At 40.4% G+C, this 23,109-nt stretch overlaps 3 protein-coding genes across 3 annotated transcripts; all 3 read right to left on the reverse strand.

The window, feature by feature from the left end:
- Positions 1-2,804: 2,804 nt before the first annotated feature.
- On the reverse strand, positions 2,805-6,250 carry LOC128354627 (OX-2 membrane glycoprotein-like; the record flags this gene model as incomplete). The annotated part of the gene is made up of 6 exons (XM_053314850.1): positions 2,805-2,907; positions 3,160-3,222; positions 3,371-3,470; positions 3,672-3,887; positions 5,297-5,371; positions 5,905-6,250. Coding segments are annotated over 6 exons (903 nt in total), but the record flags the coding sequence as incomplete, so codon positions are not given.
- A 1,156-nt stretch (positions 6,251-7,406) lies between these two features.
- Positions 7,407-10,357, reverse strand: LOC128354628 (butyrophilin-like protein 2). Its single transcript, XM_053314851.1, has 5 exons — positions 10,324-10,357; positions 9,749-10,087; positions 8,907-9,215; positions 8,287-8,625; positions 7,407-7,753 (listed from the first exon to the last, which is right to left on the reverse strand). The coding sequence occupies exons 1-5, from the start codon at positions 10,355-10,357 to the stop codon at positions 7,407-7,409; spliced, it is 1,368 nt and encodes a 455-aa protein (XP_053170826.1).
- A 294-nt stretch (positions 10,358-10,651) lies between these two features.
- Positions 10,652-14,510, reverse strand: LOC128354629 (butyrophilin-like protein 2). Its single transcript, XM_053314852.1, has 6 exons — positions 14,453-14,510; positions 13,522-13,860; positions 12,680-12,988; positions 12,060-12,398; positions 11,289-11,597; positions 10,652-11,007 (listed from the first exon to the last, which is right to left on the reverse strand). Exons 1-6 carry the CDS (start codon positions 14,508-14,510, stop codon positions 10,652-10,654), a joined length of 1,710 nt encoding a protein of 569 aa, XP_053170827.1.
- Positions 14,511-23,109: the final 8,599 nt, after the last annotated feature.

Raw genomic sequence — 23,109 nt, forward strand, 5'->3', positions numbered from 1 at the left:
ACGCGCTCGACGTCACATCCGGTCTGTGATCAGTTAATATTATATTCATATTAAATCTTCACTGTGAAAAACAACCTCTGCATCTAGATCAACTTATTATAATAAATAAATCCAAGTTATTAAACCTATAAACCTGTTTTTAAATGACTGATAACAATTATTAGTATTTGTCTTACATTCTTACTTCATAGCATATTGCTGGAGAATTACAAGCATAAACTTTTCCTGCTACTAAATATCATTCACACTCAGACAAATATCAAAGTTATTTTAATAGAAATGTATTTATTGATTTTAATTAACACACTGACAGATTTTACAGGGTCAAAAATATCCCATTAAATATCCTGTGCAACATACATAAAATAAAAACATGCACTTAAGCACCAATTAGAATTATTTTATATTTTCTTTCCTTAGTTAATCAGTGTCAAGCATTATGCATTCTTCCTTTAATTTAAAGAGGAGATTATTAAGCAGCAACACATGGTACAGAAGCAAATTATTGCTATGACAACAAATGTTAAAAGGAAACTGGTCAGAGACATTACTGAGAGTGGAGCTTTGCCCACAATAAACTATATATGCTATAATCTGTAGCAATATTATCATTTAACTGAGCAAATAGACTTTAAAGTGATTTGAATAATAGCAGGTGTGACGAGTTGGAGGTTGCATTCACCACAGATTGTGATTGGTGAAGCAGCAGGAGAGGAAACAATAATCAGTATCTGCAGGGTGCATGTACAAGTAAGTTATGATATTAATTTTGACTTATTCATTCCAACTAAATAAAAGTGCTGTTTAATTTAAGGATTTCTCTATTTTTATATAGATTAAAATCAAAATCTGGCATTATATTATGTTCTTGGCATAAAAACGGAGCCACACAGACACAAATAATTGCCAGTAACTAAAAATTCTTCTCTAAATTGGTTGAACTAAGAACATCAGGCTTTCTTCTCACTGTCTTCTAAGATGATTTACAGCTACTGTACATGACTACACTTCAAGAAGCTGTGGAGTCACTTTAGAAAACATATATATGTGTGTTTTTAATATTTAACTTGTGAGTGTAAAATAAACAGAAGCACCACTGTGGATCTCTTAGCAGTGCTGCCGATCATCTTTCAACACCATGACTGGCCCAGGAGACGAAACCCAGACCTCTACAGACTGAGTCCTGTATAGTATAGTCCATTCATTTTGGTACTTGGACCAGTTCAGGATAGTTAGTTTTAATTTTAGACTAATTTTAAAGTAAGAAACAAGCTGTCAAATCTGGAATATGGTGTGGCCTTTAATATAAGTCAGAAACAGGACTATAGATAGACACATCTGTAGATAGTGTCTTTGGTTCTGGACCAGTATTGTTTGGGTCTGTGCTTTACTGGAATTGCTGTTGTTGGCAATTTTGACCTAAAAGACTTTGTTGCTGCACCTGCTCCATGGTTTATTTCTAATTATCTACAGATATTATGTTAAACTAGCACAATATTATGTCAGCTGATGTGAGTCACTTAGCTTCAACAATACAGGCTGCAGGCTATCGTCAGAGTTTGTAGTTCAATTGCAGGCAAAACCTTGAATGAACTTCTTAATCTGTACGAGGTTCGGACTCTGGACGAGGCCCGGTCAGTCCTGGATGGTCCTCTTACCTCCTGTAACAAGGAGTTCAAACACATACAAGATACAACCTGGACCAACAACTGACTGCCATTGGCCTTTTAAATACCTCTGTGATGTTTGTATGGTATTTACTGTCTATTTATGGTTGCTGCACAATAAATTGCCACTCTGGGACAATAAAAATGTTCTTAATGTCCTTGAAATGCACCAACTGTTGTAGGTTTGAACCCATAAACGTCATACTCACTGAGCTGCAGCTCCTGTCTTGCGTGGCTGGTTTCTTGTTGATATTTTAATGTGCTCTGGATCTCTTTGTTCTGGTTAAAACTCGAGCTGCAGCTGTTTAATGCTTCTTTAGGGGAGAAACTAGAATCTATTTACATTTTACAAAAATATGGATGGATGCAACAATAAATTGGTGTATAAAAATAAGAAGTTACACAATATCAGTCACACTGAACAATTACCATTACAGTCTGATGTGTTTGTGTCACAGCTGTTAAACCTGCATGGAAGGAAAGTTAAATTAGGCCACCTGGTGGTCAGATGATGAATTGCAGAGAATTGAAGGGTCAATGTAAGAGGTCTGAAGAAGTAAAAAGGAGGCTGAGACAGAGACAGAAAGAGATCAATGATCAGGACTGAGACAGAAGCTGTGACAAACAAACTAATCTAACATCAAGTTAAGAAGAAGTTACACTGATTGATGATAAATGTAGCTATAATCAGACACATGATGACACCAATATTTACAAGAAATGCCAAGTGTATATTACATTACACATACCTCTGTGTACATTCATCTTTGGGATTTGCCGATATAAGATAAGAGATTCATTTAGATCAGTAAACCATTTGATTCTTCTACAATATCTGAACATTTGACCAACACACGCTTTGATGCAGTTTTGTTCAAGTCCGGCTGACTTTGAATTAAAACTGAACTAACTGCTGAAGATGATGGTTTTGGTCTCTCCTGTTTTGTAGTCTTCTTCTCAGATGTCCATTTCCTGATCTGCTTGGTCCCCATCATGAAATGTGTTCTATGCCTTAAAATAAAAACAAGACATGAGCCAATTTCCACTCACATTATTGAGGAGAAATTTCAATATGAATATGAATATGAAATCATCTTACTATTCTTTGAGATTCTGTGTCGTCTTGCTATTCTCAATAGCTATGTCTTGAAATTCTCGTTTCTCCACTTCTGGCGTTTTCTTCTCAGATGACCATTTCCTTATCTCCTGGTTCTCCTTCTCCATTAAAGGTGTTCGGGATCTTCAGATATCAATGAGAAATCCGTCAGTTTCCACTCACATTATTATAATACATATTTCTATCACTGAATCACTCTGACAGTTAACAGTTATGTTAATAAACAGGTTGACTATGATACACAATCAGCCATGAAGAGTAAAGTGCATCAGACTCAGCTTCATATAACACATTAGTTAGAAAGATATAGAGACAGAAAGGAACTTAACTGTAAAAATGATTAATAATACATTTATAGAAATAAATCTGTCTTACCTAAAAGTGTCTGTCATTGTTTTTTGTGGTGTCTTGATCTCCTTAGCGTCCCTGTGTGACAGTCTGAAGGATTTAAGAACATTTATATATTATTATTTATATATGTTGTCTGTATAGATTCTTTAAGCTCTTAATGCTAATACATTATTACCATATTAACTGTGAGACTCTGGTATCACAACAAGACAGATACTGAGTAAATTAAAATTACCTGTTCTTATGTTTATGTTTGAGCAGGAAAATGATGACAGTGACTACAGCAGCACAAACAATGACCGCTGCTGTGACCGATGCACCAATTAAAGTGTGATCTATGAGAAAAAGAAGGAAAAATGAGATATGGAGCAGTAAACATTCATAAAGTAATTACAGTTTAATATAAATTTAGATAACTTTAAGGATAACTTACTCTTATCAGATCCATCATCAAAATCAGAAAAATTAAACCCAAACATCAGATTTATAAAATAATAATAAATTTACAAATCAGTGGTTTTCGAAGTGTTTCTCACCATCACCAGATGATCGATTGACTGCAGGAATCGTCTTAAACACCTGAATTTCATGCACTGAGATCAGTCGTACTGCACATCCAACCTGTGTGTCGTTTCCATGGAAACCAGACAGCACAGCTGTAGTGGTGACAGTAACTGTAGCGTTGGTGTTGGTGACACTGACTGTGCTGCTGTTAGAGAAGTAGAGGTCTTGTTGTGGGACATTCAGAGTTACTGTGGGAGCAGGACGACCTGTGGCCGAGCAGGACACAACTGTCTCTTCACCAGAGTTTGATTCTCTGATTTGTAGAATGGGTTCATGCAGCTCTGCAAAGATACAACATTAAAGAATTACTGTTTCACATGAATTCATTTCTTAGACATCAGCTTTGACATGAAACACTGTGTCCAGTATGTTAGTTTTTATGGCCTAGAAAGAATCACCTGCTGCTGGTGATGCAGCATGTGTCACATTCATGCTGTTTTTCTGTCTTTTGATTAATTGTTGCAGCTTCTTGTTGCTTATTGCACTTCACATTTGCGGTGCGAAAACAGTTATTGTCACATGACAAGTTAAAAAAATGATTTCAAGACAAGCAGACAAATAAATATAATTTCAATCTGCCATCTATGTCTGCCATGTGAGAGTGGAGATACACTATGAAAGAGGTGGAAATGTCTTTAACAATGCAGAAAGGTCCTTACAACTGCATAGATGAGTCAATTAATCTATCCATTTAAGCAGAAATGTCATCAATAATCAAAATAAGTTTCAGGCCTTGTCCTCACCATAGAGATGGAGGCAGGTTCTTCCTGTCAGAGAACCATCAGGATACATGTTAAACAAACAGAGATAGCAGCCTTCATCCTGCTCCGTCACCTTCCTGATAACTATGGAGCAGTTCTTCAGTCCAGCATGTTTAAACTCCAGTTTACCCTTAAAACCATCATTCACTGTTTGTCCAAAGTATTTGTTGTAGCTGGCGATATTCCTCTTCCCCTCAGGTAAATCTTTCTGCCAGGTGACCTGAAGAACATCTTTAGTCTGCATGAGCTGACAGCTGAGATCAACATCTTCTCCTACTTTTACCATCACAGTCTGCTGTGTTTGAATCACATCTGTTAGACCTGCATGGAGGAAAAGATATATGAGGTTTAAACTGTGTGTGTACTTTCAGTTTATGTGAACATCAACATAAATTCGGTTATAAATTGCTACTTAACTGCTCAAAATGATTCATAATGTCATGGGGAAAACGCTAATAAAATATTACTTAATTCAGCAAAGTAGGACATGCTGCAGGTAAAACACTAAACTGTATTACAGAGACTGAACATTGATGTTAAAAATTAAAGAGAGTGCGAATCATTTTAAGCTCCATGTTGGTGGTTTCTGAAGTGTTTCTCACCATCACCAGGTGGTTGTTTGACTGCAGGAATCGTCTTAAACACCTGAATTTCAGGGACTGAGAACAGTTGTACTGCACATCCAACTTGTGCACCGTTTCCACGGAAACCAGACAGCACAGCTGTAGTGGTGACAGTGACTGTAGCGTTGGTGTTGGTGACACTGACTGTGCTGCTGTTAGAGAAGTAGAGGTCTTGTTGTAGGACATTCAGAGTTACTGTGGGAGCAGGACGACCTGTGGCCGAGCAGGACACAACTGTCTCTTCACCAGAGTTTGATTCTCTGATTTGTAGAATGGGTTCATGCAGCTCTGCAAAGATACAACATTAAAGAATTACTGTTTCACATGAATTCATTTCTTAGACATCAGCTTTGACATGAAACACTGTGTCCAGTATGTTAGTTTTTATGGCCTAGAAAGAATCACCTGCTGCTGGTGATGCAGCATGTGTCACATTCATGCTGTTTTTCTGTCTTTTGATTAATTGTTGCAGCTTCTTGTTGCTTATTGCACTTCACATTTGCGGTGCGAAAACAGTTATTGTCACATGACAAGTAAAAAAAATGATTTCAAGACAAGCAGACAAATAAATATAATTTCAATCTGCCATCTATGTCTGCCATGTGAGAGTGGAGATACATTATGAAAGAGGTTCAAGTTATGAGTGATTTTCCTGCAGGAATGGGTTTAATACTGGAAATACAGAATCCACTTTGATGATTGTGGAAATGTCTTTAACAATGCAGAAAGGTCCTTACAACTGCATAGATGAGTCAATTAATCTATCCATTTAAGCAGAAATGTCATCAATAATCAAAATAAGTTTCAGGCCTTGTCCTCACCATAGAGATGGAGGCAGGTTCTTCCTGTCAGAGAACCATCAGGATACATGTTAAACAAACAGAGATAGCAGCCTTCATCCTGCTCCGTCACCTTCCTGATAACTATGGCGCAGTTCTCCAGTCCAGCATGTTTAAACTCCAGTTTACCCTTAAAACCATCATTCACTGTTTGTCCAAAGTATTTGTTGTAGCTGGCGATATTCCTCTTCCCCTCAGGTAAATCTTTCTGCCAGGTGACCTGAAGAACATCTTTAGTCTGCATGAGCTGACAGCTGAGATCAACATCTTCTCCAACTTTTACCATCACAGTCTGCTGTGTTTGAATCACATCTGTTAGACCTGCATGGAGGAAAAGATATATGAGGTTAAAACTGTATGTGAACTTTCAGCCGAGCAGGACACAACTGTCTCTTCACTAGAGTTTGATTCTCTGATTTGTAGAATGGGTTCATGCAGCTCTGCAAAGATACAACATTAAAGAATTACTGTTTCACATGAATTCATTTCTTAGACATCAGCTTTGACATGAAACACTGTGTCCAGTATGTTAGTTTTTAAGGCCTAGAAAGAATCACCTGCTGCTGGTGATGCAGCATGTGTCACATTCATGCTGTTTTTCTGTCTTTTGATTAATTGTTGCAGCTTCTTGTTGCTTATTGCACTTCACATTTGCGGTGCGAAAACAGTTATTGTCACATGACAAGTTAAAAAAATGATTTCATGACAAGCAGACAAATAAATATAATTTCAATCTGCCATCTATGTCTGCCATGTGAGAGTGGAGATACACTATGAAAGAGGTGGAAATGTCTTTAACAATGCAGAAAGGTCCTTACAACTGCATAGATGAGTCAATTAATCTATCCATTTAAGCAGAAATGTCATCAATAATCAAAATAAGTTTCAGGCCTTGTCCTCACCATAGAGATGGAGGCAGGTTCTTCCTGTCAGAGAACCATCAGGATACATGTTAAACAAACAGAGATAGCAGCCTTCATCCTGCTCCGTCACCTTCCTGATAACTATGGAGCAGTTCTTCAGTCCAGCATGTTTAAACTCCAGTTTACCCTTAAAACCATCATTCACTGTTTGTCCAAAGTATTTGTTGTAGCTGGCGATATTCCTCTTCCCCTCAGGTAAATCTTTCTGCCAGGTGACCTGAAGAACATCTTTAGTCTGCATGAGCTGACAGCTGAGATCAACATCTTCTCCTACTTTTACCATCACAGTCTGCTGTGTTTGAATCACATCTGTTAGACCTGCATGGAGGAAAAGATATATGAGGTTTAAACTGTGTGTGTACTTTCAGTTTATGTGAACATCAACATAAATTCGGTTATAAATTGCTACTTAACTGCTCAAAATGATTCATAATGTCATGGGGAAAACGCTAATAAAATATTACTTAATTCAGCAAAGTAGGACATGCTGCAGGTAAAACACTAAACTGTATTACAGAGACTGAACATTGATGTTAAAAATTAAAGAGAGTGCGAGTCATTTTAAGCTCCATGTTGGTGGTTTCTGAAGTGTTTCTCACCATCACCAGGTGGTTGTTTGACTGCAGGAATCGTCTTAAACACCTGAATTTCAGGGACTGAGATCAGTCGTACTGCACATCCAACTTGTGCACCGTTTCCACGGAAACCAGACAGCACAGCTGTAGTGGTGACAGTGACTGTAGCGTTGGTGTTGGTGACACTGACTGTGCTGCTGTTAGAGAAGTAGAGGTCTTGTTGTGGGACATTCAGAGTTACTGTGGGAGCAGGACGACCTGTGGCCGAGCAGGACACAACTGTCTCTTCACCAGAGTTTGATTCTCTGATTTGTAGAATGGGTTCATGCAGCTCTGCAAAGATACAACATTAAAGAATTACTGTTTCACATGAATTCATTTCTTAGACATCAGCTTTGACATGAAACACTGTGTCCAGTATGTTAGTTTTTATGGCCTAGAAAGAATCACCTGCTGCTGGTGATGCAGCATGTGTCACATTCATGCTGTTTTTCTGTCTTTTGATTAATTGTTGCAGCTTCTTGTTGCTTATTGCACTTCACATTTGCGGTGCGAAAACAGTTATTGTCACATGACAAGTAAAAAAAATGATTTCAAGACAAGCAGACAAATAAATATAATTTCAATCTGCCATCTATGTCTGCCATGTGAGAGTGGAGATACATTATGAAAGAGGTTCAAGTTATGAGTGATTTTCCTGCAGGAATGGGTTTAATACTGGAAATACAGAATCCACTTTGATGATTGTGGAAATGTCTTTAACAATGCAGAAAGGTCCTTACAACTGCATAGATGAGTCAATTAATCTATCCATTTAAGCAGAAATGTCATCAATAATCAAAATAAGTTTCAGGCCTTGTCCTCACCATAGAGATGGAGGCAGGTTCTTCCTGTCAGAGAACCATCAGGATACATGTTAAACAAACAGAGATAGCAGCCTTCATCCTGCTCCGTCACCTTCCTGATAACTATGGAGCAGTTCTTCAGTCCAGCATGTTTAAACTCCAGTTTACCCTTAAAACCATCATTCACTGTTTGTCCAAAGTATTTGTTGTAGCTGGCGATATTCCTCTTCCCCTCAGGTAAATCTTTCTGCCAGGTGACCTGAAGAACATCTTTAGTCTGCATGAGCTGACAGCTGAGATCAACATCTTCTCCTACTTTTACCATCACAGTCTGCTGTGTTTGAATCACATCTGTTAGACCTGCATGGAGGAAAAGATATATGAGGTTTAAACTGTGTGTGTACTTTCAGTTTATGTGAACATCAACATAAATTCGGTTATAAATTGCTACTTAACTGCTCAAAATGATTCATAATGTCATGGGGAAAACGCTAATAAAATATTACTTAATTCAGCAAAGTAGGACATGCTGCAGGTAAAACACTAAACTGTATTACAGAGACTGTACATTGATGTTAAAAATTAAAGAGAGTGCGAGTCATTTTAAGCTCCATGTTGGTGGTTTCTGAAGTGTTTCTCACCATCACCAGGTGGTTGTTTGACTGCAGGAATCGTCTTAAACACCTGAATTTCAGGGACTGAGAACAGTTGTACTGCACATCCAACTTGTGCACCGTTTCCACGGAAACCAGACAGCACAGCTGTAGTGGTGACAGTGACTGTAGCGTTGGTGTTGGTGACACTGACTGTGCTGCTGTTAGAGAAGTAGAGGTCTTGTTGTAGGACATTCAGAGTTACTGCGGGAGCAGGACGACCTGTGGCCGAGCAGGACACAACTGTCTCTTCACTAGAGTTTGATTCTCTGATTTGTAGAATGGGTTCATGCAGCTCTGCAAAGATACAACATTAAAGAATTACTGTTTCACATGAATTCATTTCTTAGACATCAGCTTTGACATGAAACACTGTGTCCAGTATGTTAGTTTTTATGGCCTAGAAAGAATCACCTGCTGCTGGTGATGCAGCATGTGTCACATTCATGCTGTTTTTCTGTCTTTTGATTAATTGTTGCAGCTTCTTGTTGCTTATTGCACTTCACATTTGCGGTGCGAAAACAGTTATTGTCACATGACAAGTAAAAAAAATGATTTCAAGACAAGCAGACAAATAAATATAATTTCAATCTGCCATCTATGTCTGCCATGTGAGAGTGGAGATACATTATGAAAGAGGTTCAAGTTATGAGTGATTTTCCTGCAGGAAGGGGTTTAATACTGGAAATACAGAATCCACTTTGATGATTGTGGAAATGTCTTTAACAATGCAGAAAGGTCCTTACAACTGCATAGATGAGTCAATTAATCTATCCATTTAAGCAGAAATGTCATCAATAATCAAAATAAGTTTCAGGCCTTGTCCTCACCATAGAGATGGAGGCAGGTTCTTCCTGTCAGAGAACCATCAGGATACATGTTAAACAAACAGAGATAGCAGCCTTCATCCTGCTCCGTCACCTTCCTGATAACTATGGCGCAGTTCTCCAGTCCAGCATGTTTAAACTCCAGTTTACCCTTAAAACCATCATTCACTGTTTGTCCAAAGTATTTGTTGTAGCTGGCGATATTCCTCTTCCCCTCAGGTAAATCTTTCTGCCAGGTGACCTGAAGAACATCTTTAGTCTGCATGAGCTGACAGCTGAGATCAACATCTTCTCCTACTTTTACCATCACAGTCTGCTGTGTTTGAATCACATCTGTTAGACCTGCATGGAGGAAAAGATATATGAGGTTAAAACTGTATGTGAACTTTCAGCCGAGCAGGACACAACTGTCTCTTCACTAGAGTTTGATTCTCTGATTTCTAGAATGGGTTCATGCAGCTCTGCAAAGATACAACATTAAAGAAATACTGTTTCACATGAATTCATTTCTTAGACATCAGCTTTGACATGAAACACTGTGTCCAGTATGTTAGTTTTTATGGCCTAGAAAGAATCACCTGCTGCTGGTGATGCAGCATGTGTCACATTCATGCTGTTTTTCTGTCTTTTGATTAATTGTTGCAGCTTCTTGTTGCTTATTGCACTTCACATTTGCGGTGCGAAAACAGTTATTGTCACATGACAAGTTAAAAAAATGATTTCAAGACAAGCAGACAAATAAATATAATTTCAATCTGCCATCTATGTCTGCCATGTGAGAGTGGAGATACATTATGAAAGAGGTGGAAATGTCTTTAACAATGCAGAAAGGTCCTTACAACTGCATAGATGAGTCAATTAATCTATCCATTTAAGCAGAAATGTCATCAATAATCAAAATAAGTTTCAGGCCTTGTCCTCACCATAGAGATGGAGGCAGGTTCTTCCTGTCAGAGAACCATCAGGATACATGTTAAACAAACAGAGATAGCAGCCTTCGTCCTGCTCCGTCACCTTCCTGATAACTATGGAGCAGTTCTTCAGTCCAGCATGTTTAAACTCCAGTTTACCCTTAAAACCATCATTCACTGTTTGTCCAAAGTATTTGTTGTAGCTGGCGATATTCCTCTTCCCCTCAGGTAAATCTTTCTGCCAGGTGACCTGAAGAACATCTTTAGTCTGCATGAGCTGACAGCTGAGATCAACATCTTCTCCTACTTTTACCATCACAGTCTGCTGTGTTTGAATCACATCTGTTAGACCTGCATGGAGGAAAAGATATATGAGGTTGAAACTGTGTGTGTACTTTCAGTTTATGTGAACATCAACATAAATTCGGTTATAAATTGCTACTTAACTGCTCAAAATGATTCATAATGTCATGGGGAAAACGCTAATAAAATATTACTTAATTCAGCAAAGTAGGACATGCTGCAGGTAAAACACTAAACTGTATTACAGAGACTGAACATTGATGTTAAAAATTAAAGAGAGTGCGAGTCATTTTAAGCTCCATGTTGGTGGTTTCTGAAGTGTTTCTCACCATCACCAGGTGGTTGTTTGACTGCAGGAATCGTCTTAAACACCTGAATTTCAGGGACTGAGAACAGTTGTACTGCACATCCAACTTGTGCACCGTTTCCACGGAAACCAGACAGCACAGCTGTAGTGGTGACAGTGACTGTAGCGTTGGTGTTGGTGACACTGACTGTGCTGCTGTTAGAGAAGTAGAGGTCTTGTTGTGGGACATTCAGAGTTACTGTGGGAGCAGGACGACCTGTGGCCGAGCAGGACACAACTGTCTCTTCACCAGAGTTTGATTCTCTGATTTGTAGAATGGGTTCATGCAGCTCTGCAAAGATACAACATTAAAGAATTACTGTTTCACATGAATTCATTTCTTAGACATCAGCTTTGACATGAAACACTGTGTCCAGTATGTTAGTTTTTATGGCCTAGAAAGAATCACCTGCTGCTGGTGATGCAGCATGTGTCACATTCATGCTGTTTTTCTGTCTTTTGATTAATTGTTGCAGTTTCTTGTTGCTTATTGCACTTCACATTTGCGGTGCGAAAACAGTTATTGTCACATGACAAGTTAAAAAAATGATTTCAAGACAAGCAGACAAATAAATATAATTTCAATCTGCCATCTATGTCTGCCATGTGAGAGTGGAGATACACTATGAAAGAGGTGGAAATGTCTTTAACAATGCAGAAAGGTCCTTACAACTGCATAGATGAGTCAATTAATCTATCCATTTAAGCAGAAATGTCATCAATAATCAAAATAAGTTTCAGGCCTTGTCCTCACCATAGAGATGGAGGCAGGTTCTTCCTGTCAGAGAACCATCAGGATACATGTTAAACAAACAGAGATAGCAGCCTTCATCCTGCTCCGTCACCTTCCTGATAACTATGGAGCAGTTCTTCAGTCCAGCATGTTTAAACTCCAGTTTACCCTTAAAACCATCATTCACTGTTTGTCCAAAGTATTTGTTGTAGCTGGCGATATTCCTCTTCCCCTCAGGTAAATCTTTCTGCCAGGTGACCTGAAGAACATCTTTAGTCTGCATGAGCTGACAGCTGAGATCAACATCTTCTCCTACTTTTACCATCACAGTCTGCTGTGTTTGAATCACATCTGTTAGACCTGCATGGAGGAAAAGATATATGAGGTTTAAACTGTGTGTGTACTTTCAGTTTATGTGAACATCAACATAAATTCGGTTATAAATTGCTACTTAACTGCTCAAAATGATTCATAATGTCATGGGGAAAACGCTAATAAAATATTACTTAATTCAGCAAAGTAGGACATGCTGCAGGTAAAACACTAAACTGTATTACAGAGACTGAACATTGATGTTAAAAATTAAAGAGAGTGCGAGTCATTTTAAGCTCCATGTTGGTGGTTTCTGAAGTGTTTCTCACCATCACCAGGTGGTTGTTTGACTGCAGGAATCGTCTTAAACACCTGAATTTCAGGGACTGAGAACAGTTGTACTGCACATCCAACTTGTGCACCGTTTCCACGGAAACCAGACAGCACAGCTGTAGTGGTGACAGTGACTGTAGCGTTGGTGTTGGTGACACTGACTGTGCTGCTGTTAGAGAAGTAGAGGTCTTGTTGTGGGACATTCAGAGTTACTGTGGGAGCAGGACGACCTGTGGCCGAGCAGGACACAACTGTCTCTTCACCAGAGTTTGATTCTCTGATTTGTAGAATGGGTTCATGCAGCTCTGCAAAGATACAACATTAAAGAAATACTGTTTCACATGAATTCATTTCTTAGACATCAGCTTTGACATGAAACACTGTGTCCAGTATGTTAGTTTTTATGGCCTAGAAAGAATCACCTGCTGCTGGTGATGCAGCATGTGTCACATTCATGCTGTTTTTCTGTCTTTTGATTAATTGTTGCAGCTTCTTGTTGCTTATTGCACTTCACATTTGCGGTGCGAAAACAGTTATTGTCACATGACAAGTTAAAAAAATGATTTCAAGACAAGCAGACAAATAAATATAATTTCAATCTGCCATCTATGTCTGCCATGTGAGAGTGGAGATACATTATGAAAGAGGTTCAAGTTATGAGTGATTTTCCTGCAGGAATGGGTTTAATACTGGAAATACAGAATCCACTTTGATGATTGTGGAAATGTCTTTAACAATGCAGAAAGGTCCTTACAACTGCATAGATGAGTCAATTAATCTATCCATTTAAGCAGAAATGTCATCAATAATCAAAATAAGTTTCAGGCCTTGTCCTCACCATAGAGATGGAGGCAAGTTCTTCCTGTCAGAGAACCATCAGGATACATGTTAAACAAACAGAGATAGCAGCCTTCATCCTGCTCCGTCACCTTCCTGATAACTATGGAGCAGTTCTTCAGTCCAGCATGTTTAAACTCCAGTTTACCCTTAAAACCATCATTCACTGTTTGTCCAAAGTATTTGTTGTAGCTGGCGATATTCCTCTTCCCCTCAGGTAAATCTTTCTGCCAGGTGACCTGAAGAACATCTTTAGTCTGCATGAGCTGACAGCTGAGATCAACATCTTCTCCTACTTTTACCATCACAGTCTGCTGTGTTTGAATCACATCTGTTAGACCTGCATGGAGGAAAAGATATATGAGGTTTAAAATGTGTATGTACTTTCAGTTTATGTGAACATCAACATAAATTCGGTTATAAATTGCTACTTAACTGCTCAAAATGATTCATAATGTCATGGGGAAAACGCTAATAAAATATTACTTAATTCAGCAAATACAGTTTTGCTCTTCAAAGTAGGACATGCTGCAGGTAAAACACTAAACTTTATTACAGAGACTGAACATTGATTTTAAAAATGAAAGAGAGTGCGAATCATTTTAAGCTCCGTGTTAACTTATAAATGTGTTGGTGGGTTGTGGTGACAGAAAACACAAAGAGAACACAGAACTGTTTTTGAGACAGACTTGTGTAGGCTATTGTAATTCAATTTCTAATAAATTAGTCATGTTGCGTTTTGTCTTATTTTGCTGTAAATAAAAAGTGTCACCACCAAGAGAAATAGAAAAAAGAATAAATCAGCAGGATTTAATATCGAAACTTCAGACCGTTCAAAACAGGAAGTAGGCTACAACGGTGCGTTCAGTTTAAGCAGAAAAAGACTTTTTGTAAAAATCCACACAGAGATTTCTGTCACATTTCTATCTTACCTTTTGGAAAGAATCCCAAAATGAAAACGATTGTTGTGACTGCAGCTTGGTTCATCATTGTCGCAAATTTCAACTCCAATATATGATCCTGTCAGTATCAATGTAAAAGAAAAGTCAACACTCAAATAGGTCTAAGAAACACTAACGTCGTTTGCGCCACGGCGGAAAGAAAAAGGGAACATCAAATTTCTTTCGTTTTTGCATTTGCGGAAGTTCATTTAACACTTCTACTTCAACATCTTCTCCTTTTACCATCACAGTCTGCTGTGTTTGAATCACAGCTGTTAGACCTGCATGGAGGAAAAGAAATTACAGTTATAGATATGAGACTGATGTTTTTACTATAGCTTAATATTGTGATTTATAAGGTAATGAAGCAGTCATTGAAACAATCTGAAAAGGGGGGAGAAAGGGGATCAAACATACAAACAAATATCGCCTAAATACTATAAAAAAAACCCCCACAAAAATATATTGACAATATTGAGAAATCTCGATCAAGTAAAACAAAATCCCCAAAAAACAGCAACAAGGGATACTTAAAGCTTCATGTTAACTTATAAATGTGTCTGGTTGGTTGCGGTTACAGCAGATGTTGAAAACAGGAAGAGAACACAGATTTTTATATTGCAATTACATTTCTAATAAAGTATCCATGTTGCTTGTTTGCCTAAGTTTGCTGTAAGTAAAAAATCAAAAGCAAGAAGCATTCACCTGTTTTACACTTTGAACGTGGAAAACCAATAAAATAAAATAAATCAGCAGGATTCAATACGTGCCTTCTCAAAACAGTCCCTTTGTGTGACACAGGTATCCTAGTTTGCGGTCCTTTAAATTTAAGCAGAAAAAAGGACTTTTGTAAAGGTCCACACACAGATGACTGTAACATCTCTCTCTTACCTTTTGAAAAGAATCCCAAAACAAAAAAGATTGTTGTGACTGCAGCTTGAATCAACATTGTCACATGTTTCAACTCAACTATATGATTTCTCGGTTACAATGTAAAAAAAAAAGAAAGTCAACACTAGAATAAATATAGGTCTATATATGAAACACTAACATACACTGATTTGTTTCTGAAAAATAATATAAAACAACATATTATGTCTCTGAGTCTCACGGTGTAAAGAAACAATACAGTCAGGCCGAAAAAGGTACCATCAAGTTTCTTTCGTTTTTGTACTTGCTGAAGATCATTTAACACACGTTAGTTCAGTTTGAATTAACGGGCGGTGGCAGGAAGGCAGTCCTTACAGAGAAACCAAAGAATGGTTCAACTGAAGGTCTTTTCTTCCCCCCCCCCCCACCACATTTCAACAACAACATCAGTCCATAAAAATGACTTTAGTTGGCAAAGATATACAGACAGAGCTCTCCAAAAAATCACAAAATAGAATAGAATAGAATCTTTAGTGTCATTGCACAAGTACAACGAAACTGGTTAACAGATGATACTAAAAACAAATCAATATCTTTTCTATTAATTTCTTCAGGAACCTTTCCAAGAAGTACTAGTGGGTTTGCATTTACATCGATGTAAATTGAGTAGAATTGAGAGTTGGAAATAGTTATTGTCACATGTGACAGTTTGAAACCAAAAATTGTTTCATGACAAGCAGACAAATAAATGTAATTTCAATCTGTCATATATTTGAATGTGAGAGTGGAGATACATTATAAAAGAGGTTCAAGTTGTGATTCTCCTGCAGGAATGTGTTTAATACTGAAATACAGAATCTACTTTGAGGATTATGGAATGCCTTTAATAATGCAGAAAGGTTTTTATTGCTGCAGTGATCAACTGACCAACTGATTGATTTCAGCAAAAATGTAATCAATAATGAAAATAAGTTTCAGGCCTCATCCTCACCATAGAGATGGAGGCAGGTTCTGCCTTTCAGAGAACCATCAGGAAACTGACTGTAGTGGTGACTGTAATGTCATGTGCACTGCAGTGCCCTGCACGCTATAGTCAGAGTGGTGACTGGTGGTGGTGGTGGGGGGGCAAAAGGGGTCTGTTGTCCCGGGCCCAGGGTAGGGGGGGGGGCTCATTAAATTATGGAACTATGAACAAATGTGTAATATTTGAGTTACATAAAAGCTTTTTATTTGCTTTCTTCCTGATTGCCCTTAAAAAATTAGTGGTCAAGAACCCCCCCACCCCCACCACAAAAATGATTTGGCCCCTGATCAAAATTTGATGAACGTCACTTGAGTTCAGTAAGTTCAGTACGCTCAAAATGTCCTATCAGCACAAGTCCGGTGTTCAGAAAAGTAAAGAAAAGAGAAGAAGAGATCCTTATAATAGAGGCCTTAGAGATTTTCTAAAACGGTGAAGCTGGAACTAGTAAAGTCAACATAGAGCAAGGTAAGAAACAGCGCAGCCAAAGTTTACCAGCCTAGTAACGTAACAACTGGCCAGCTCTAATGTTAACGTCCATTAGCTTGTATAAAAGCCTGACACAACACGTTATCTTTGACAGAAACTGTTGAGTTTGGTAGATCCGTCAGAGAGGATGAGAGAGGGGAGAGAGAGATCCAGCTGCAGTCATGTGACAGAGAGTGTGATGCGGGAGAGCTGCACCGCAACGGAGCGGACAGAGTCAGGCTACAGGAGAGAGAGAGAGAGACGCTGCCCCATCAGACAGTCTGAGCAGGATCAATCAGAGACTGATCAGACATTTAATTTCAGCAGCATTATGACCAACTAAAATGACCGAGTCTGATAGAGTAGGAGAGGAAGAGCAGAGGAGAGGCAGTGTTGGAGAGAAACTACATGTAGTTGAACGACATAGCCAGAGGCGGTCCTGGCTAGTTTTGCGCCCTGGGCGCCGAAGAAGGGACATGAGACCCCGCTCCTACAGACTCACCACTGGTGGGAAGGGCCAAAGGGATCGGGTGCGCTGTGAGCTGGGCGGCAGCCGAAGGCGGGGACCTTGGCGGCCTGACCCTCGGCTACAGAAGCTAGCTCTAGGGACGTGGAATGTCACCTCTCTGGTGGGAAAGGAGCCTGATCTGGTGCGCCAGGTTGAGAAGTTCCGGCAAGATATAGTCGGCCTCACCTCGACACACAGCAAGGGCTCTGGAACCAGTCTCCTCGAGAGGGGTTGGACTCTCTTCCACTCTGGAGTTGCCACTGGTGAGAGGCGCCGGGCAGGAGTGGTAATACTTATTGCCCCCCGGCTTGGTGCCTGTATGTTGGAGTTTACCACAGTAGACGAGAGGGTAGCCTCCCTCCGCCTTCGGGTGGGGGACGGAACCTGACTGTTGTTTGTGCCTATGGTCCAAACAGCAGCTCAGAGTACCCACCCTTCTTGGACTCCTTGGAGGGGGTGCTGGAAAGTACTCCTTCTGGGGATTCCCTCGTTCTGCTGGGGGACTTCAACGCTCATGTTGGTAGCGACAGTGAGACCTGGAAGGGTGTGAATGGGAGGAACGGCCCCCCTGATCTGAACCCGAGCGGTGTTCTGTTATTGGACTTCTGTGCTCGTCACAGATTGTCCATAACGAACACCATGTTCAAGCATAAGGGTGTCCATCCACCCTAGGCCGCAGTTCGATGATTGACTTTGTAGTCGTGTCGTCAGACTTGCTGCCGCATGTCTTGGAGACTCGGGTGAAGAGAGGGGCGGAGCTGTCAACTGATCACCACCTGGTGGTGAGTTGGCTCCGATGGTGGGGGAGGATGCCGGTCAGACCTGGCAGGCCCAAACGTATTGTGAGGGTCTGCTGGGAATGTCTGGCAGAGTCTCCTGTCAGAGAGAGTTTCAACTCCCACCTCCGGGAGAGCTTCGACCACGTACCGTGGGAGGCGGGGGACATTGAGTCCGAGTGGGCCATGTTCCATGCCTCCATTGTTAAGGCGGTTGACCGGAGCTGTGGCCGCAAAGTGGTCGATGCCTGCCGTGGCGGTAATCCCCGAACCCGCTGGTAGACACCGGCGGTGAGGGCTGCCGTCAAGCTGAAGAAGGAGTTCTATAGGACTTTATTGGCCTGTAGGACTCCGGAGACAGCAGACAGGTACCGGCAGGCCAAGCAGAGCGCAGCTAAGGCGGTCGCTGAGCCAAAAACACGGACATGGGAGGAGTTCGGTGAGGCCATGGAAAAAGAGGAGATTTGAAGAGATTCTGGACCACCATCCGGCGTCTCAGGAGGGGGAAGCAGTGCGCCGTCAACACTGTGTATGGTGGGGACGGTGCGCTGCTGACCTCAACTCGGGACGTTGTGGATCGGTGGAAGGAATACTTCGAAGACCTCCTCAATCCCACCGACACGCCTTCCGGTAAGGAAGACGAGCCTGGGGACTCGGGTGTGGGCTCTCCTATCTCTGGGGCTGAGGTCGCCGAGGTGGTTAAAAAGCTCCTCGGTGGGAGGGCCCCGGGGTGGATGAGATCCGCCCCGAGTTCCTCAAGGCCCTGGATGCTGTGGGGTTGTCATGGTTGACACGACTCTGCAACATCGCGTGGACATCGGGGGCAGTGCCTCTGGATTGGCAGACTGGGGTGGTGGTCCCTCTTTTTAAGAAGGGGGACCGGAGGGTGTGTTCCAACTACAGGGGGATCACACTCCTCAGCCTCCCTGGTAAGGTCTATTTGGGAGTGCTGGAGAGGAGGGTCCGTCGGATAGTCGAACCTCGGATTCAGGAGGAGCAGTGTGGTTTCCGTCCAGGCCGTGGAAAAGTGGACCAGCTCGTCACCCTCTGCAGGATCCTTGAGGGTGCATGGGAGTTTGCCCAACCAGTCCACATGTGTTTTGTGGACTTGGAGAAGGCATTCGACCGCGTCCCTCAGGGAGTCCTGTGGGGGGTTCTCTGGGAATACGGGGTACCAGACCCCCTGATACGGGCCGTCTGTTCCCTGTATGACCGGTGTCAGAGCTTGGTCCGCATTGCCGGTAATAAGTCGGACTTGTTTCCGGTGAGGGTTGGACTCCGCCAGGGCTGCCCTCTGTCACCGATTTCCTCCGTAGGGTGGCTGGGCTCTCCCTTAGAGATAGGGTGAGAAGCTCAGTTATCCGGAGGGAGCTCGGAGTAGACCCGCTGCTCCTCCGCGTCGAGAGGAGCCAGATGAGGTGGTTCGGGCATCTAGTCAGGATGCCTCCCTGGTGAGGTGTTCAGGGCACGTCCCAAGCTGGACGAAGTGGCTGGGGAGAGGGAAGTCTGGGCTTCCCTGCTTAGGCTGCTGCCCCCGCAACCCGACCCCGGATAAGTGGAAGACGGTACGGTACGGTAACAGAGAGAGAAAAAGGAGGGGAGTCTGATTTTTTCAGGTTATATTTCACATCTGTCACAATCTGACTCCCCTCTTACATTAAAAATACTCGAGATCAGAGACTGTATAGAGATCCAGCCCTCGCAACCATAGGCTCACAGCCTCCCCCGTCCCGCCTCATGCCCATATAAGTAGAATCCGTGTTCCTTTTTCCTCAGCATGCACCTGAAATTTTGAAGATGGCGCTGCCCAGATTCGATACTATTGGCTTCCGAGCAGCAGTCCACAAACCAATGGATGACGTCACGGATGTTACGTCCATTTCTTTTATACAGTCTATGGTTAAAACGCGCTCTGACAAGTGTTACCATTAACTGAACGGCTCCTGATGGTTTTAATGTTGATTTATTGTCAACAAATCTGATGAAAAAACACTTTACATGAGCTGCTGATCAGTTAATATTATATTCATATTAAATCCTCACTGTGAAAAACAACCTCTGCATCTAGATCAACTTATTATAATAAATAAATCCAAGTTATTAAACCTATAAACCTGTTATTCAGTGTGTACATTATTATTAAACTGCATCAATTCATTTATGTAGCAAAAGTGAGAAAAGCAAATGTCTTCAACAGTATCTTACATAACTATTAGTATTATTTTTAAATGACTGATAATAATTATTAGTATTTTTCTTACATTCTTACTTCATAGCATATTGCTGGAGAATTACAAGCATAAACTTTTCCTGCTACTAAATATCATTCACACTCAGACAAATATCAAAGTTATTTTAATAGAAATGTATTTATTGATTTTAATTAACACACTGACAGATTTTACAGGGTCAAAAATATCCCATTAAATATCCTGTGCAACATACATAAAATAAAAACATGCACTTAAGCACCAATTTAAATTATTTTATATTTTCTTTCCTTAGTTAATCAGTGTCAAGCATTAAGCATTCTTCCTTTAATTTAAAGAGGAGATTATTAAGCAGCAACACATGGTACAGAAGCAAATTATTGCTATGACAACAAATGTTAAAAGGAAACTGGTCAGAGACATTACTGAGAGTGGAGCTTTGCCCACAATAAACTATATATGCTATAATCTGTAGCAATATTATCATTTAACTGAGCAAATAGACTTTAAAGTGATTTGAATAATAGCAGGTGTGAAGAGTTGGAGGTTGCATTCACCACAGATTGTGATTGGTGAAGCAGCAGGAGAGGAAACAATAATCAGTATCTGCAGGGTGCATGTACAAGTAAGTTATGATATTAATTTTGACTTATTCATTCCAACTAAATAAAAGTGCTGTTTAATTTAAGGATTTCTCTATTTTTATATAGATTAAAATCAAAATCTGGCATTATATTATGTTCTTGGCATAAAAACGGAGCCACACAGACACAAATAATTGCCAGTAACTAAAAATTCTTCTCTAAATTGGTTGAACTAAGAACATCAGGCTTTCTTCTCACTGTCTTCTAAGATGATTTACAGCTACTGTACATGACTACACTTCAAGAAGCTGTGGAGTCACTTTAGAAAACATATATATGTGTGTTTTTAATATTTAACTTGTGAGTGTAAAATAAACAGAAGCACCACTGTGGATCTCTTAGCAGTGCTGCCAATCATCTTTCAACACCATGGCTAGCCCAGGAGACGAAACCCAGACCTCTACAGACTGAGTCCTGTATAGTATAGTCCATTCATTTTGGTACTTGGACCAGTTCAGGATAGTTAGTTTTAATTTTAGACTAATTTTAAAGTAAGAAACAAGCTGTCAAATCTGGAATATGGTGTGGCCTTTAATATAAGTCAGAAACAGGACTATAGATAGACACATCTGTAGATAGTGTCTTTGGTTCTGGACCAGTATTGTTTGGGTCTGTGCTTTACTGGATTTGCTGTTGTTGGCAATTTTGACCTAAAAGACTTTGTTGCTGCACCTGCTCCATGGTTTATTTCTAATTATCTACAGATATTATGTTAAACTAGCACAATACTATGTCAGCTGATGTGAGTCACTTAGCTTCAACAATACAGGCTGCAGGGTATCGTCAGAGTTTGTAGTTCAATTGCAGGCAAAACCTTGAATGAACTTCTTAATCTGTACGAGGTTCGGACTCTGGACGAGGCCCGGTCAGTCCTGGATGGTCCTCTTCCCTCCTGTAACAAGATACAACCTGCCAACATGCAGGACCAACAACTGACTGCAATTGGCCTTTTAAATACCTCTGTGATGTTTGTATGGTATTTACTGTCTATTTATGGTTGCTGCACAATAAATGGCCTCTCTGGGACAATAAAAATGTTCTTAATGTCCTTGAAATGCACCAACTGTTGTAGGTTTGAGCCCATAAACGTCATACTCACTGAGCTGCAGCTCCTGTCTTGCACGGCTGGTTTCTTGATGATATTTTAGTCTTTCTTCTTGTGTCAATGGAGTCAGACGATCGTCTTCAGGTGCAAACTCACAACTTGGGCTACTCATACTTGGGTGTGAGTTATGATCTTAAATAATATCCTCACTTTACTACAAAAGTGTGTTTTGCTTCTCCCCTTTTTTAAACTAAACTGCCCCATTTTTCCTCATCTGAGAGACTCACCTTTGTATTTCTGTCCTCAGACACTGAATGTGTTAAAGTCATCATTAAGAAAGTAAATCTGCATATTCTCTCATTTTACAGTACAGTCACTTTAAGCTCAAGTAGCCCAAGGAAAGACAATAATCAGCCTCTCTTCAATTATTTATTGTCACATCAACCCCAAAAAAGATGACAAATGCTAATTCAGGTCCATTCCCCAGCTGGGCATCCAAGTGCTCATTAGTTTTAAAGAAGGTTAATCCATTTAGGTTTTGCATATTGATATGCCAATTATGTGTAATGGTGGAACAGGCATCCGTCAAGGTAATAGTGCATAAACACATGCAAGAACATTAGGGAGAAGTCAGCGTTATAATAAAGTAGGTGTTAATTGGTGAAGGGAGGACTGTCGGCTAACTCATGTGTGTAATGTACAGACGGGTAGAGGGTGGAGGGTGGTGGGTGGTGGTGGTGGTGGTGGTGGTGGTGGTGGAGCTTCACATCATTTGGAAACCCCATGCTGTGAGCTCTCTGGGTGTCGTGCCCAAACATTGACTGAAAAGGAGGGTCACAAGGGTAAGGGATTGTGGGAGCTATCAATTTGACCTTCAGGTTTAGAGAAAATGTTGCTTCCACATTTAATAGTTGGTTTGCTGAACAGCTCCATTGTTATCTCGACACTTTTTCAACCAAATTTAACCCTTTTTTAACCTAATTTTTGGCCTGCAAATCACCAAATCAATGCTTAGTTTCACTCAGATTCAGGATATCCAACCTCAATATGTTTTTGGCACCATCTAGAGTTAAAAAATTGGATTACAGGCTTTTTAATTAACACTC

This window comes from Scomber japonicus, chromosome 24, assembly GCF_027409825.1.
Source record: "Scomber japonicus isolate fScoJap1 chromosome 24, fScoJap1.pri, whole genome shotgun sequence".
Classification (NCBI taxonomy): domain Eukaryota; kingdom Metazoa; phylum Chordata; class Actinopteri; order Scombriformes; family Scombridae; genus Scomber; species Scomber japonicus.

What these genes read in the sequence shown, in the direction of transcription:
- LOC128354629 (XM_053314852.1), bottom strand. Translation starts at nt 14,510, where the DNA reads ATGATGAACCAAGCTGCAGTCACAACAATCGTTTTCATTTTGGGATTC. An exon ending in CAAACAACCACCTGGTGATG is followed by an intron (nt 12,399 to 12,679) that starts GTGAGAAACACT and finishes TCCTCCATGCAG; the next exon opens with GTCTAACAGATGTGATTCAA. An exon ending in CAAACAACCACCTGGTGATG is followed by an intron (nt 11,008 to 11,288) that starts GTGAGAAACACT and finishes TCCTCCATGCAG; the next exon opens with GTCTAACAGATGTGATTCAA.
- LOC128354628 (XM_053314851.1), bottom strand. Translation starts at nt 10,357, where the DNA reads ATGAATGTGACACATGCTGCATCACCAGCAGCAG. An exon ending in CAAACAACCACCTGGTGATG is followed by an intron (nt 8,626 to 8,906) that starts GTGAGAAACACT and finishes TCCTCCATGCAG; the next exon opens with GTCTAACAGATGTGATTCAA. An exon ending in AACCTGCCTCCATCTCTATG is followed by an intron (nt 7,754 to 8,286) that starts GTGAGGACAAGG and finishes GTATCTTTGCAG; the next exon opens with AGCTGCATGAACCCATTCTA.